The sequence below is a fragment of the Phalacrocorax carbo genome, chromosome 10, assembly GCF_963921805.1.
Source record: "Phalacrocorax carbo chromosome 10, bPhaCar2.1, whole genome shotgun sequence".
Lineage (NCBI taxonomy): Eukaryota > Metazoa > Chordata > Aves > Suliformes > Phalacrocoracidae > Phalacrocorax > Phalacrocorax carbo.
In genome coordinates this window covers 3,379,503-3,393,121 of record NC_087522.1, presented here as the reverse complement: position 1 = coordinate 3,393,121, position 13,619 = coordinate 3,379,503, and the positions used below count along the sequence as shown (strand labels likewise).

General features: G+C 57.7%; 2 protein-coding genes across 4 annotated transcripts; one reads left to right on the top strand and one right to left on the bottom strand.

The window, feature by feature from the left end:
* Positions 1 to 3,075: 3,075 nt before the first annotated feature.
* Positions 3,076 to 9,463, bottom strand: SHMT1 (serine hydroxymethyltransferase 1). 3 transcript variants are annotated; one of them, XM_064461437.1, is made up of 12 exons: positions 9,358 to 9,463; positions 8,125 to 8,249; positions 7,421 to 7,566; positions 7,028 to 7,143; positions 6,776 to 6,936; positions 6,533 to 6,614; positions 6,095 to 6,307; positions 5,703 to 5,819; positions 5,221 to 5,343; positions 4,807 to 4,923; positions 4,521 to 4,631; positions 3,076 to 4,018 (listed from the first exon to the last, which is right to left on the bottom strand). In XM_064461437.1, the coding sequence occupies exons 1-12, from the start codon at positions 9,413 to 9,415 to the stop codon at positions 3,849 to 3,851; spliced, it is 1,539 nt and encodes a 512-aa protein (XP_064317507.1). In that variant the 5' UTR covers positions 9,416 to 9,463; the 3' UTR covers positions 3,076 to 3,848. The 3 variants fall into 3 exon arrangements, with proteins under 3 accessions (XP_064317507.1, XP_064317509.1, XP_064317508.1); XM_064461439.1 differs by lacking the exon at positions 9,358 to 9,463 and adding an exon at positions 9,266 to 9,290; XM_064461438.1 differs by lacking the exon at positions 9,358 to 9,463 and adding an exon at positions 8,546 to 8,715.
* LOC104041918 (chemerin-like receptor 1) lies at positions 7,542 to 13,278 on the top strand. Its single transcript, XM_064461442.1, has 3 exons — positions 7,542 to 7,631; positions 10,120 to 10,379; positions 10,918 to 13,278. Exon 3 carries the CDS (start codon positions 10,936 to 10,938, stop codon positions 12,016 to 12,018), a length of 1,083 nt encoding a protein of 360 aa, XP_064317512.1. The 5' UTR covers positions 7,542 to 7,631; positions 10,120 to 10,379; positions 10,918 to 10,935; the 3' UTR covers positions 12,019 to 13,278.
* The last annotated feature ends 341 nt before the right edge of the window (positions 13,279 to 13,619 follow it).

Here is a 13,619-nt window from a genome sequence, read left to right as displayed (position 1 = left end):
GCACAGCGCTTCCCTCTGGAGTCTCGTAGGAGATGCTGCTCCTTGGCCTCTGGTCCCGGTCTGCTCTGCCCGGAGCTGTGTGGCGGTAGCAGCCCCCATGACACTTCTTAGCAAGAAAAGCCTTGCTAGAAAAGATAGCCTTGGTTTTATTTCTTGTTATCGCTCTTCTGGTTATGGGGTGAGAACAGCTGACATCATACAAGATGAGCTGTTGTATTGTTTGGTTTGGGGTTTTTTCTGTTTTTTAAACCTCTGTTTATCGCAATGGTGTGAGGCAGTGCTGGAGATGAAAGCGATGTTCCTTCCCTGCCCAGGGAAGTTTCTGTGTAAGACTGGGGTTTGTCAATGTGGCTCAGACCCCACTGAAACTTGCTGCAAGAACAGCACTGGCCCAGAACCTCTGTCCTGAAGGCAAGGAGGCTCCTTGGGGAGGTCTGGCACCAGCGTCTGCACTTCAGTACCGCTGCCGCCTCTTTCTCTCGCCTGGAAAGGTCTCTTTGGGGTGGTGCAGTAGGTACAAATGCCCAGGGCCGAAAGGCTCTTTTAAATGTTAGTGTTGTTTCTGATGGCTTACACTGAGGCCAGCTCGGCCTGGCCAGCTGAGCTCAGGGTGCTCCAGAGGGATTTCCAAGGTCAGGGGTTGCTTGTGACGGTGTTTTTAGGTCGCAGTTGGGAAGCAGCACAGCGTTGCCTTCGCTGGAGGGGAGCGGTGTGCCTGTGTGCGGGGCTGCATGCCTTTAAAGCATGTTTAAAGGCATTTTACTTTCCTAACCGTGCCCTCCTGTCACATGCAAACTGAGTCTGCTGGTGAGAGACTTCCATGTCCATCAAAACCGCCTGCTTTCTGAAGTGAATTGAGGTGTCCCCTGTTGATTTGTCTGTACCTGGATGGCGTCCGCACTAGAGCTGAGGTGAGATTCCCCGGGGGAAGAGGCATCTCAGTAAATGAGTAACGCAGGTGACACCAGGCAGACAAAAGCTTCCTGTGTCCTGCCTGACCCGTAGCTCTGGAGAAGTGCTCGGCACGGGAGCTTGTTTCCTGCTGGAAAACAACCCAGTGCTGTTTGGGTTTGAGGAGGGAGGGATGAACTTTTTCCCTGCTGACTCACTTGCATCTTCCTCCAGGCTGACAGCGCAGAGCGGCGGAGCAGGATTGATGATTAGCGTTTGCTGATCTCTTAGTCACAGCGGTCTCTACCTGTGGTGTTCGGCTTCACTCATCAATTGATAAATAACTCTTCTCGTTGCTCCCTCTGTGTTGAGCAATACTTGCACTACCGCCTGTCCGACCTGCTTCATCTCTCCGCGGTGAAGCAGCTCTGATTTGGGAGGATGCCCTGGGGTCTTTGCTGGGCTCCTCGCCTGTTTCAAAACAGGAGCTCTGCACTATCTGCAACTCGGCTGTTGAGCAAGAGCTGTGGGCAAACATGCCTCGGAGTGCTTGTCCTCCCAAAGCTGCCTCACGGCAGGGTAACCTCAGAGCTCGGACTCTGGGAAAGGGGGGGTTACATTGGGCTGTGGTGCCTCGGTGCAGCCAGAGCCCGGCCTGCCCTCGCTGCTTGTGGCACCCGCAACGATGGCAGATATCAGGGGGAGTCCGGGTGCAGCTGGTGGTTCGGGAGCTGAATTCCTCTTTGCTCAGTAGTTTCTCTGTCTGACCTTCTGCTCCTGTACAGTAAAGATCCCTCTATCGGCACTTTAAGACTTTTTCCTCATCTTCACTGTGTTACCTCACTGGCTTCCAATATTAGCAGACTTATAACAAGTTACGATCTTCGCACTAACAGCTCCCGCAATGAATCCCGGCATGCGTGTCCGTCGGTTTGCACCACTCCGCCCGAGCGCCGTGTGCTGCCATCCAGCCATCCTTCCACCACGAGCGGGGCAGGTTCCTGGCAGCCACAGTGCGATACTCACCAGCCCTCCCGCACCGACCCTCCGGCTGCCAGAGCCAGCGGTGCCACGCATGGCCGTCGCCTGCTTCCGTGAGTGCTGCCAGCATGCCCCCGCCTCCCGCACGGCCGGCTCTGGCTCCCTCCTCTCTCTCTGCTGGCTGTCAGGGAGGGGAGGCTTTAAGCCTGACCGAGAATTCATCAGAGCAAAGGTCTCCCCTAGCTGTCTGTGGCCTGGCTGGGAGTGCAGGGCTCCCTCTTCTTCCTCTTCCGCTTTCCTTCAGTGGGAGGCAGACTGCCAGCTCCTGCTCTACGCTACGCTAGCCCACCGCTTCCAGATCCCACCCCAAGGAGGGTCAGCCATAGGAGTAGGCGATATTAACCCTACACAGGTTTAATTTCTCAGAGAATAGTGCTCAGATTTACTTTCTTCCAGCAGCAATCACTTCTAAGCAGCTCCAAAGCTGTCATGCCTTGACTGGGGAAGTACTGCCTATACTCTAGCAATATTCACCATTTTGTAAGGGGTGGTAGAGGCGTTTGAGGGGTGAGAGCGGATGGCTCCAGGCCCCCAGGCCAGCTCTTTGGTTTTCAGAGTGCGGGGGGCCCTGTGCCCCCGCCCTGGTGGCAGGTGACAGCTCACGCTGCGGATTCAGCATCTCGGAGAGCTGGGCAGGACACAGGTCTTGTGGCAGCGCTTGTGAAAAGGCTCCTGTGATAAGGTGCAATGGGAAATTCAGTGAGCTGCCCAGGCAGGCGAGCGCCTGCTCCGCGCTGTGCCCCAGTAGCACGTCAGAGCAAACAGGCTGTACCCCAGTACCGCAGGGGTCGCAAACCCAGTGCGCGCTGGTCCCCGGGAGGAGTTTTAACTGGAAGGCAGAAACACAGGGTACCTGGTCCCGCTGGCCGCCTTGCCGCCAGCACGGGGATGGGGCTGGGCTAAGAGCTGCCTCGGAGGGCTGCGAGGAGGCTGTGATGAATTCTCATCTTATTTTAAAGCACTGTATCCTATTACTGCATGTTGAGTTACGTGTGTGTGCCTGCGCGTGCCGAATGCTTGCGTCGGTAGTTAGAGCGAGCGTGACTGGGAGAAATCCAAGAAGCATGTCTTAGTGTCGTGCTGTAAGTGTTACCGCACAGGAGTTTAACAGATGTTAACACCAAATGACTAGTCTAAGAAATGTACTTTTAAAAAACAAAAAAAATTATTTATTTGGGTTCAGATATTTTTGAAATACAAAAAAAAAAAATTGGTTGTATTTTTTAAAGCTTATAATTCTTGTCATACATTGTGGTTAAATTCTTAATTTTACCGTGCTTATTAAAAAATGGTTCTACCTAAGCTTTGTGCTCAGAGGTCTGAGAAAATACCGGTAGACACGAGCTAGGACGGGATGTGATCCCAGGAGGGCTGTTCTCCGTGGGGCTGGGGCAAGGCTTGGCCTTGTCAAACCCTGCGGAGGCTGGAAGGCACTTTGTGGAGAGGGAGCTTGTGCGCACGAAGGGGAATCCTCGAGGAAACCAGGGAGGGTTTTAGTGGCTGTGAGGTCTCCTGTGCAGCTGGGCACAGCACCTGGCTGCAGGCGGGGGCTTTGGGGTGAGCATGGGCAGGCCTGCCTAAACCTCGTCTGCCACTCCTGCAGCCAGCAAGAGCTGGATCAAACCCAGGCCTGGCTCTGAGGCTGAGGGTTACTTGGTGCTTGGTCCCAACTGTAGCGCTGGGTGGTGAAGGGGCTGGTTTCTCCAGAGAGGTGGACATGCTCAAGGGGGTCCCATACCCCAGACAAGTGGGGAGGGGTGAGTGAGAGCCAAACAAGGAGCTGGTGCTGCACTGCAGCCAGTGCCAGCAGGGAGGTGCGGGGAGAAGGTGCTGGGGCATTGGTTTCAGGCTGGAGGTGCGAGTGTGCCGCAGTCCCGGGTACTTCATGGCTCTGGGAGCGGCGCAGGTGCCTCCCCTTACAGGACAGGCAGCCCCGGGAGCGGGAAGGTCGCTGCAAAGGCCTCCACCTCTTCCTTCAGTGCCTTCAGGTCCCCACGGTATTTCTCATCCTCCAGTTTCTCCTTGAATTCCTTCAGCGTAGCCTTTGGGCTCATGTCCTTCTGCACACGCAGCGTCAGCTCAATCCCTGCCAGGATAGGAGAGACGTCAGTCAGCCCTCATGGCTAAAACGCCTCTGCCTGCACCTGCTGCATCCCACAGCTCTCCCAGCCCTGCCACAGGGAGCCTGCGAGGCTGGGCTGGGGGCTCAGCCCTGCACACCCCGCAGCAGCGCCGGGGCTGCTCCCCAAGGCACATGCCAGTGAAGGAGCAGGGCCATGAGGGACTTGCTGCCCCAGGAAACTGGTGCGGGACCCCTGAGGACAACTGGAACAAGTCTCCGCAAGGTACAGTTTTAATCCGGGCTTTCAGCCGCTGCCTGTGCGGTGGGGAGGGTTTGGCCGGTTCCAGATGTCCTCTCCCATGGCCAGATGTGCAGGTGGGACAGTTACTCCTCACTCATGTGTGCACTCCCTCCCCAGCTGCTGGGGAAGCCACCCCGCTTGTGCCCCCTCAGCCGGAGGAGCTGCTCCGGCCCTGGGCTGCTGCCGGAGCCGTCGCTCGGCCCTGCATGTGTTCCCCGGCCTCACCTCTGTGGATGTACTGAGCCACCATGCGGAAGTCATCCTGCCGGAAGCCGCGGGAGGTGAGAGCCGGCGTCCCAAACCGCAGGCCGCTGGGGCGCAGGGCGCTGATGTCACCTGCACCAGAACAAGCCATTTGTGACAACCCGGTACCAAAACCGCCACGCATGGGATTTCAGCGTGGTTCCCAGTGTCTGGTGTGGACTGGGAGCCCTGCAGGAAGCTCTGCACAGGCCGTGGGAGATCCCCAGTGTGTGGGCCAGGATGCGGCAGAGCTTGTGGAGTCCCTCACCGGGGCATGTGTTTTTGTTGCAGGCGATGGAACAGATCTCCAGCACCCGCTCAGCCCGGCCGCCGTCCGTGCCTCTGCTGCGCAGGTCCAGCAGGATCAGGTGGTTGTCGGAGCCCCCTGCAAAGAGAGGGGTTTGGTGGGGGATGTGGGACCGAGGTAAACGCTGCTCCCATGTGAGACGTCAGGGACAAATGCTTGGGATTGCAGCAGGGCCTGCCCCTGGTTTTGGGGGTGGAAGGGTGCCTGCCCTTGGGAAGGGAGGCTGCTTTGAAACAGTTTTGTGGATGTCCTGAGGAACTGCGACAGGCAGAGCCCTGCCTGTTGCATTGTTCACGTGGTGCCCTCATGGCCTGGCTCAGACCCCGGGCCACGTGTGGGGGTGAGCCCTGTCCTGCCACTGAGATCTGTCCTCACCTGTGACAATGTCGTAGCCCAGCTCCATCAGCGCCGCTGAGAGTGCCTTGCAGTTCGCAACCACCTGCTGCTGGTAGGCCTTGAACTCGGGCGTCATGGCCTGCCACAGTGCCACGGCGATCCCTGTGGAGGGAGGCAGACTGCAGTGAGAGTCTGGGGGGCTCCCACTGGGAGAGCTGCTGGGGATGCGTGGCAGTGCCAGCAGACATCACCCTGGAAGCTGAGCAAACTGATGGACTGCCCCTTCCCCTAACCAGGCTGGTGGCATTGCTGTGAGCCAATAGGCAGGATAGGACAAGCCTAGTGGCTCCCTGGGCAATGCTGGATCAAGACAGCTGCTCCTTGCTGCAGGGTCTCCAGGCTGCGAGCCCCTCAGGGCCGCTGGAGCCCCCTGCACTGCTGCTGGGGGTCAGAGCCCAGCCAGGACATCTCTGCCGGCTCCCTTTGCCATCCTGGAGCTCGCGGGCAGCCTGGATGCATACCTGCAATGGCGTGGTTGTGCGGGCCTCCCTGCAGCCCGGGGAAGACTGCCTGGTTGATGAGGCTCTCCAGGTTGTAGAGTGTTTCCTTGCCCGTCTTGGGGTCCACACTGCGGGTGCCTGTGGGAGGGGAGGGCAGGGTCACTCTCGAGGCAGCACAGCTGCCCTTCTCCCACGAGTTGCTTTCACCCCCTGGCCTCTCGGAGCAGGGATTGCAGTTGTTCCTCTTCAAATCTGGGCCACAGTTGGCCCTGGGAAGCATCCCAGACACTCTCAGGAGACCCCAGACCTTCCTGCCCTCCCTCCTTTCCAGCTAGAGCAGGAAGGAGCTTTAACTTGCATCCCCCTCAGCCTGGGGGGAGCTTTTCTTCTGGCTCCCTGGCCAGGTCAGGCACCTTTGCGGTAGAAGATCATGCCGGCCCTGCAGCCCCGCAAGGTCTTGTGGGTGGTGGTGGAGACAATGTCGCAGTGGTCAAAGGGAGAGGGCACCACGCCAGCAGCCACCAGCCCGCTGATGTGGGCCATGTCGGCCATGAGATAGGCACCGTTGGCGTCGGCGATCTTCCGCATGCGGGCGTAGTCCAGGTTGCGCGAGTAGCAGCTGACACCTGCGGGGAGATGGGATGTGGAGGGGACAGGAGTAGAGGCTTGAGGACCCTGGGACAGCCCTGCAATGGGGACAGCCCAGCCGGGGACAGCAGACAAGTTCCTGCCAGCGTGGATGTGTCCTGGCACTGCAGCATCCATGGGCTTACCAGGGTGCTGCTGGCTTTGGGGAGCCACCCACACCCGGGGCGTGTCACCAGGGGGGTCAGTAAGGGTTTGATCTTTACCTGCTATGATCAGTTTGGGGTGGAAGAGGCGGGCGTTTTCCTCCAGCCGGTCGTAATCAATGTAACCAGTCTTGGGGTTGACCTGGGGGAGGAAGAGGAGGGTTCAGCCATCTTGGCATGGGTGAAGATCAGCTGCAAATGCCATCCTGCAGGAGGGGATGCCAGTAGCCTGATGCCAGTACTTCTAACTTCAAGAGGTGCTAACGCTTCAGACAACCGCATCCTCGCTCTGTGTCTCTGTACCTTGTAGGGCATGGACTCGAAGAAGACAGAGGTGGCAGAGATCTTCTTCTTGTCTGTCATGAACCCGTGGGTGAGGTGGCCCCCATCGGGCAGGTCCAGCCCCATGATCCTCCCGTGGGGCTCCACCAGTGCCGTGTACACCGCAAAGTTCGCGGGTGATCCTGTGGCGAGAGCACACCGGGTTATGGTGTTATGGGTGCTGGGGTGTGCAGAGGCCGGTGAAGCTGGCCTGGCTCTCCTGAGCACCGTTACCTGAGTAGGGCTGGACGTTGACGCCCCACTTCTGGGGGTCGAGCCGGTATGCCTGCAGGGCTCGCTTCTGGCACAGCCTTTCCAGCTCGTCTACAAACTCTGTCCCACCATAGTACCTGCCGGTAAAGGACGGGGCAGAGGTTAAGCCAAACCTTGTGACCAAGCTGTGGAGAACCCAGTGATGCATGACTGTGGCAGACCTGACCCTGCTGAGATTGTCCCACGTATGGCCAAGCACAGAAGTTGAGAGGGTCAGATCCTGCCCTGGAGGAGCTTGGCTGCCAGTTCCAGGACATCACTTCCCCTCCAGAGGCGAGGCCTGGCAGTGTGGGTGGTTCCTCTCCCCTCCCTGTGAGGATTTGGGTTGGGTGGGACTCTGCCCCAGCCCCGTACCTCTGTCCTGGGTAGCCCTCAGAGTATTTGTTGTTCATGCAGGACCCCAGGGCCTCCAGGACTGCTCGGCTTGCAAAGTTCTCCGATGCAATTAACTCCAGCCCCAGCCTCTGCCGCTGCTTCTCCTTCTTGATGATACTGTGCACCTTTGGGAGGGGAGAGAAACAGCTTTGCTTGTGCTGGCTCTGCATGGAGACACAGGCGCTCTGAGGTAGGCGATGCACCCTCAGAGGGGACAGGCCGATGGAGAGGGGCCTGGAAAAGTGCGGGAGAAGGGAGACAAGATCCCTTCTTGGTACAGCTGATCCCAAACAGTTCCTATGCCTGGTCACAGGCTGTAATTTGGGTTTTTACCTGCCAGGAAGCTGCCAGATAATTCAGCTGTCATTTGGACTAGAGAGTCAAGGGTAACTGCCACATGGCCTAGTGGGCCAGCTGTTCTGATATGGCCATTAGAGCCTCAAGCAGAGCAGTATGAGCAATAGATGTGAAGTTATGACCGTGTTATCTGCAGATGGGTGGAAGATGCCCTCCCTCCACCTCTCGCTGCAGGTAGAGAGGACATGGAGGATGGATGGGTCCCACCAGTTCAGCCATGGACCATTTCCCTGCCTCATCCTTGGCTCAAGGATGTCGGCATCCCCATGGCTGTCTGGGGGACAAATGAAGTGGTGGCTTGGCAGGGGTCAGGATGGGACTCTCACCTCCGGGTCGTTGCTCTCGAGCGGCTCCAGCACCATTCTGTTATGGGAGGCCCAGAGCTCCATGCTGGGGAGGCCCCCATTGCCCTGTGTCGAGTTCGCCATCTTCCTGCTGGGTCTGAGGTCTCCTGCCAGCAGAGAGGGGAGTTTGTGGGATGGGCTGGGATGGCAGCGGGACTGGGTGCCTCCATGCTGCACCCCTGTGTCCTTCCTGCTCCTATCCCACGTCTTCCACAGCGGGACAGAAGGGTATCTTATTAAAACTGCTGTTTAATTTCAATGGCAGTGAAGCGCTGATACCCACAGATGTTAATTTTAACATGTGTTGCGTTGCATTCCCCAGCACCCTTAAACCTCTCAGCTGCTTTCCCTTGTGCATAGCCATGAGGGCAAACCCCCAGCAGATTGGAGTCCTGCCCCAAACCTTAACTGAAAGCTTGTGGAGCTGGGCCCCGAGGGGCAGCAGCTCTGCCTCAGCTTGACTCCACAGCACTCGTGATGCCCGGGCCTGGCAGCAGCCTTCTGGCAGATGCTAGCATTATAACGCAGAGCACAAGCTCCTGCGCAGGCGTGACAGCCCAGCTTCTGCCTTGGCTGAAAACAATGCATCTTTTTACCCATTAACCCTGCAAGGCCAGGGAAGGGCCGTGAGCAGGTTATTAAGCAATCACACTTAGTTTGCTTGTGCCAAGCTGCTGAAGTTTGTTCAGCGTGGCCCTGCTGCCCAACCGCCCTCCTCCCCGAGCCCAGGGTCTCGCTGGCAGGGAGGAAACCCCCGCTTCCAGAATCTGGGCTGGGATGGTGAAAGGGCTGTGAGGGAAAGGGTAGGGTGCAGAGCTTGGGCTTTGAGCAGGACAGCTGGGCCCAGTGCATCCACCCGGCGCAGGTCGCAGCAGTACTCGCACTCAGCGCTTGGGGGGAACAGAGCTCCCCCTTCCCCACCATGTGCCCCCCATTTCCACCCTCACGGTGGGACACCGGTCTGGCCCTGGCAGTTCACCTGCTGCAGGGGCGAACCCTAGCAGCTCCATCCCCACCCGGGTCTGCACCCCTCGCTCCATAACCCGCCCGCATCCCCGAGAGGCTCCCGCTGAGGCGCCCAGACACCGGTGGCAGGGAACAACGCTCGCTGCCTGGCTCTCACCCTGCAGCGGGGTGCCGTGCCGTGCCGTGCCGTGCCCGGCCCTGTCCCCGCAGCCCCCCCGGCCCCGCACCACCCCTACCCTCCCGCCTCACCGAAGCCGGATACCGCGCCGCCGCCGCCGCCGCGCGCGGGAACCCACGCGCCTAGCATAGCCCGCTCCGACACGCCCCCTAAACACTTCGGCCAATCACCGCCTCGCTCCGCCCGGGTAAACCAGCGGCGGGGAACACTCTCCGAAAGTGTCTGGACCAATCAGCGCCGCGTTCTCCCACCTCCCCGCACCCTATTGGTCCGCACCGAGGCGGGTCCGGAGGCGCTGCTAGCACGTGGCGGCCGGGGCGGGGGTGACCTTGGCCGGGGTGGGTGGGGGGTCCGCTGGCGTCACCACTTTGCTGTCGTCACCCCTCTGTCGTCACCCCTCCACTGCCGTCACCCCGCTGCTGTCAGCCGTCCAGCCCTGCACCCCGGGGGGGAGCCTCTCCCCCAGACCTGGGTGTCCCCAGTGCCCTGGGGTGCCTCTCGCTGTCCCTGTGAGCTGGAGGACAGAACCCCACCAGCACCACCAAGACCCCTGCCGGGGAGGGATTGCTTCCAGCCACCCCCGAGCCCTGCTGGGCTGGGCCAGGCTGCTGGCCTGGGCTGGGCTGCTGGCCCAAGCCAGGCCTCAAGGCGAGCCGGCATGTCGGGTGGCACCGCGGGTTGGTGTGGCAGCGCTGCCGTGGGGAGCAGAGCCTGCTCCGGACCCCCGTGGCAACCCCGGGGCCCGGCGGGGGGTCCCGGTGCTCAGGAGGAAGGATGCTGCCTTGGGGGGTATGCCAGAGAGCAGCCATGTTTCCTTCGTGCTTCAATTCCAGGTTAGCGGATGGGCTCAGCCATCCGGCCCGAGGGAGCCTGCGACCGCCGGGGCTTCGGGGGTTAAATCCACTCGCCACAAATTGAGGAACAAGATTAGGGAATAAGGATCCTACTAAATTCCTCGTGATCCCAAGCCATGGGAAAACGGGACGAGGCACCATGAGTCACTCTCTGGAGAGGAGCGGTGTCTCAAAGGGGAGTCAGCCAGGAGGCAAGAGCACCCGCTGTGGGCAGAGCGGCGAGGGAGCACGGCGCGGTGGTGAGTCCTGCCAGCACCGGCCAAGGCGGGGTGCTGGGGCGAGTGGGGGCGCGAGGAAGGCCCCAGGCTCGCCGGGAGGGTGGTTTGTGGTTGAAGGGCTGACTGTTACAACGGAACATACCGTGGGCACTGTTCTGCCTCCTGGAATGCACCTCCTGGGAGGGTGCTTAAGAACAGCCTTTTGCCTTAATTTTTATCAATCTAAATGGTTTTTGCTATCTTCATTTGTCACTGGTCTCTGAAGAAGACTTGACACAGCTGCAGGATTTGGGTTTCCACGGTCCTGCTGCTAGCCTGTGTCAGACTGCTGTTGTAGGCTGTTCATGGTGGTGTTGTTCTGACAGCGCCGATGCCAACAGCAAAACCTGGGTCGGTTTCTCCAGTTGTGGTGGTTTCTGCGACTTTATATTAATTATATATTAAGTTATATAATCTGGCTGGGGATATACGTCTTGCGTCCAGTCACTAGCAAAGATTTTCACCTCTCCTGAGCCATAGGAGCTGCAGGTAATAGCAGTGTGTGCTGTTACGATTTCAGGACTCCAGCTCGCTGGTGATGGAGAGCATCTCCTCTTCCCCTTTGCCCTTCACCACTTCCCCCGCCGTGCAGCCCGAGAACGCCACTGCCCACGACTACTACTCCGGCCTCCAGAAGAGCATGCACGTCCTCTCCATGGTGGTGTACAGCATTGCCTGTTTGCTGGGGGTGACAGGGAATGGCCTCGTCATCTGGATCACAGGCTTCAAGATGAAGAAGACGGTGAATTCCATCTGGTTCCTCAACCTGGCTGTTGCTGACTTCATCTTCACCTTCTTCCTGCCCCTCAGCATCGCCTACACTGCCCTGGGCTTCCACTGGCCGTTTGGGAAGCTGCTGTGCAAGCTGAACAGCACCATCGCGTTCCTCAACATGTTCGCCAGTGTCTTCCTCCTGACGGTCATCAGCATGGACCGCTGCGTTTCCGTGGCTTTTCCCGTCTGGTCTCACAACCGCAGGAGTCCAGAGCTGGCAGCCAGGATCGCACTGGGGACGTGGGTCCTGGCTCTCCTCCTCAGCTCCCCGTACTTCGTCTTTCGGGACACCGTGGTCAGCCCCAGGAACATCACCAGCTGCTACAATAATTTTGCACTGTCCAATGATTACACGTCCGAGGCAACACGGAGGCTGTGGAGGATGCGGCATAAAGTGATGATCATAACACGATTCTTATGCGGGTTCCTCATCCCCTTCACAGTGATTCTCATCTGCTACAGCATCGTTGCCATCAAGCTGAAAAGGCGGCAGTTAGCCAACTCCGCAAAGCCATACAGGATTATCATTGCTGTCACAGTCTCATTTTTCCTCTGTTATTTTCCCTATCATGTCTTCTCCTTGCTGGAAATATCCAAAAACTCCTCCAGTCATGAGATGAAAATGGCCCTTTACATAGGGATCCCCTTGGTTTCCAGCCTTGCTTTCTTCAACAGCTGCATCAACCCCATCCTGTATGTATTTGTGGGGCCAGATTTCAAGGAGAAGTTTCGCCAGTCCATCCTGTCAGCCTTTGAAGGGGCCTTCAGTGAGGAGTCGGTCCTGGGCAGCCTGACCAGCCGGAGAAAGTCCAGGTCTGCTTCGGAAGCGGAGGTCCCGAGGGTCTGAGCAGGCGCTGGTCTGTGCCGCATTGCTGGCACTGCTGGAGGGAGCCGTTCTGTTCTCTGTGATTTCCCCTCATTTCAGAGCTATGATCGCAGGACCGGGGGCTGCAAAGGGCTCTGCATGCTGACAAAGTGGGATTTGATGTTTTGGAGGGATCTCAAGCCTACTATGACTTCATGCGCTATGGAAATCAAACAGCTCTCCGGAGCTGCAGCAGGGTGGGAAAGTCCAAGTACGTTTTGCTCCTTGTGCCGCTTCCTTGGCTGCCGCATTTCCCTGTACCGTTTCCATCCCCTGTGGTCCATCACACCTGGGAAATTGTCCCCCTGGCTGCATGTGCTGAGAGGGCAGCCCCAGCCTGGGCGGTGGCTGCTGGTTGTCAGACTTGGTTGCCTCAGCGCTGCTGATCTGTTGCAGCTTCTGGTTTTTAACAGGGGACCCTTTATAAAATTTGCCAGGTTTGTGACTCCGCCGGCAGAGCTCCCTTTACTTTCCTCTCCTCCGGGGCTCGCGAGGAGGCAGCTTGCAGGCACTCTCCGTGCTGCCGCCCAGCCCAGCCAGGGTCACCCTACACACGCCCGGGGGAGGCAGTCAGGGCCAAGTCCTGTTTGCAGCTCCATCGGGTTCACCTGCCCGCAGTGCCTCTGCACGTGGTGAGCGAGGGGAGAGGTTGTTCCCTGCCCTTGCCAGACTCTCCTGGCAGCTCATCTTTGCTGGGTTTCCACCGAGGGAAAAATCAGGTGCAGCTGCACCAGTGGTGTACGGCTGTGCCAGCATTTTGGCTGTCCAGAGGAGCAGAGGAGGGAGGGAAGGGCTATTCCATAAGTCCCTTGTAATTAAATCAGTAAAGAAAATACAAAGACCCTTTCCCATGTATCATTCCAGTCTGACACATGGGCTGCTAAATCTTAAGGAGAAAATAATTTTTACAAAAGCAGCTTGAACATGCAGTGGGACCCATCCAGAGCCACTCTCACAAATGCATCTTTTAAAGAAACAGGGTTAAATGAAATGACTATATGTATTTTTGTAAGGTCTGGACTAGCCAGTAAGACACTCATCTTTCCTCTCCCAACAGCTGTGGCAGGATGAATTATTGGTTGCTTTCCAGTTACTCAGGTTTGATGTACAGCATAGCTATTTCCAAGCAAAGCTTGTCTGCGTGCATGTTAGACATCTTTCTGGCCCTTAAATAGCAGAGATCTGCCATTTTCTACTGTTGGTGAATGAATATTAAACCCCATTAAACTTATGTAAAACATATGCAGCCTGTTGTATTGCCTGTGTGATAAAATGCTTGGTGATCGAACCGGACTGAGCGTAATCATCTTTGGTAATAGAACAACTAGATAAAAAGATGAAATCCCCAGAATTTGGAAACAAGCCACTGGCATTAGCAGCCGCTCTGATGACTGAAAACCAGTGGTTTGGAGAAGGAAGAAGAGCAAGTGTGGCTGGGCTGGGTCTGCTCGAGTGTCACATTTGCAAACTGCTCAGGATGAAGATGGCGGGGGTTTTCTTCCCAGGCTTGATTAGCCTCTGAACCACTTTAATTTTTTTAAGTAGACAATGTTGGTCACGTAAAAGGGAACGGCAGGGTAGAG

Bases quoted from the DNA above. Each gene is read 5' to 3' on its own strand.
- SHMT1 (XM_064461437.1), bottom strand. From the start codon at position 9,415: ATGCTAGGCGCGTGGGTTCCCGCGCGCGGCGGCGGCGGCGGCGCGGTA. The intron at 7,567-8,124 runs GTGAGAGTCCCA...CCCCTCCCAAAG, and splicing joins TCGAGAGCAACGACCCGGAG to GTGCACAGTATCATCAAGAA. The intron at 6,937-7,027 runs GTAACGGTGCTC...CTCTCGCCACAG, and splicing joins CAACGTCCAGCCCTACTCAG to GATCACCCGCGAACTTTGCG.
- LOC104041918 (XM_064461442.1), top strand. From the start codon at position 10,936: ATGGAGAGCATCTCCTCTTCCCCTTTGCCCTTCACCACTTCCCCCGCC.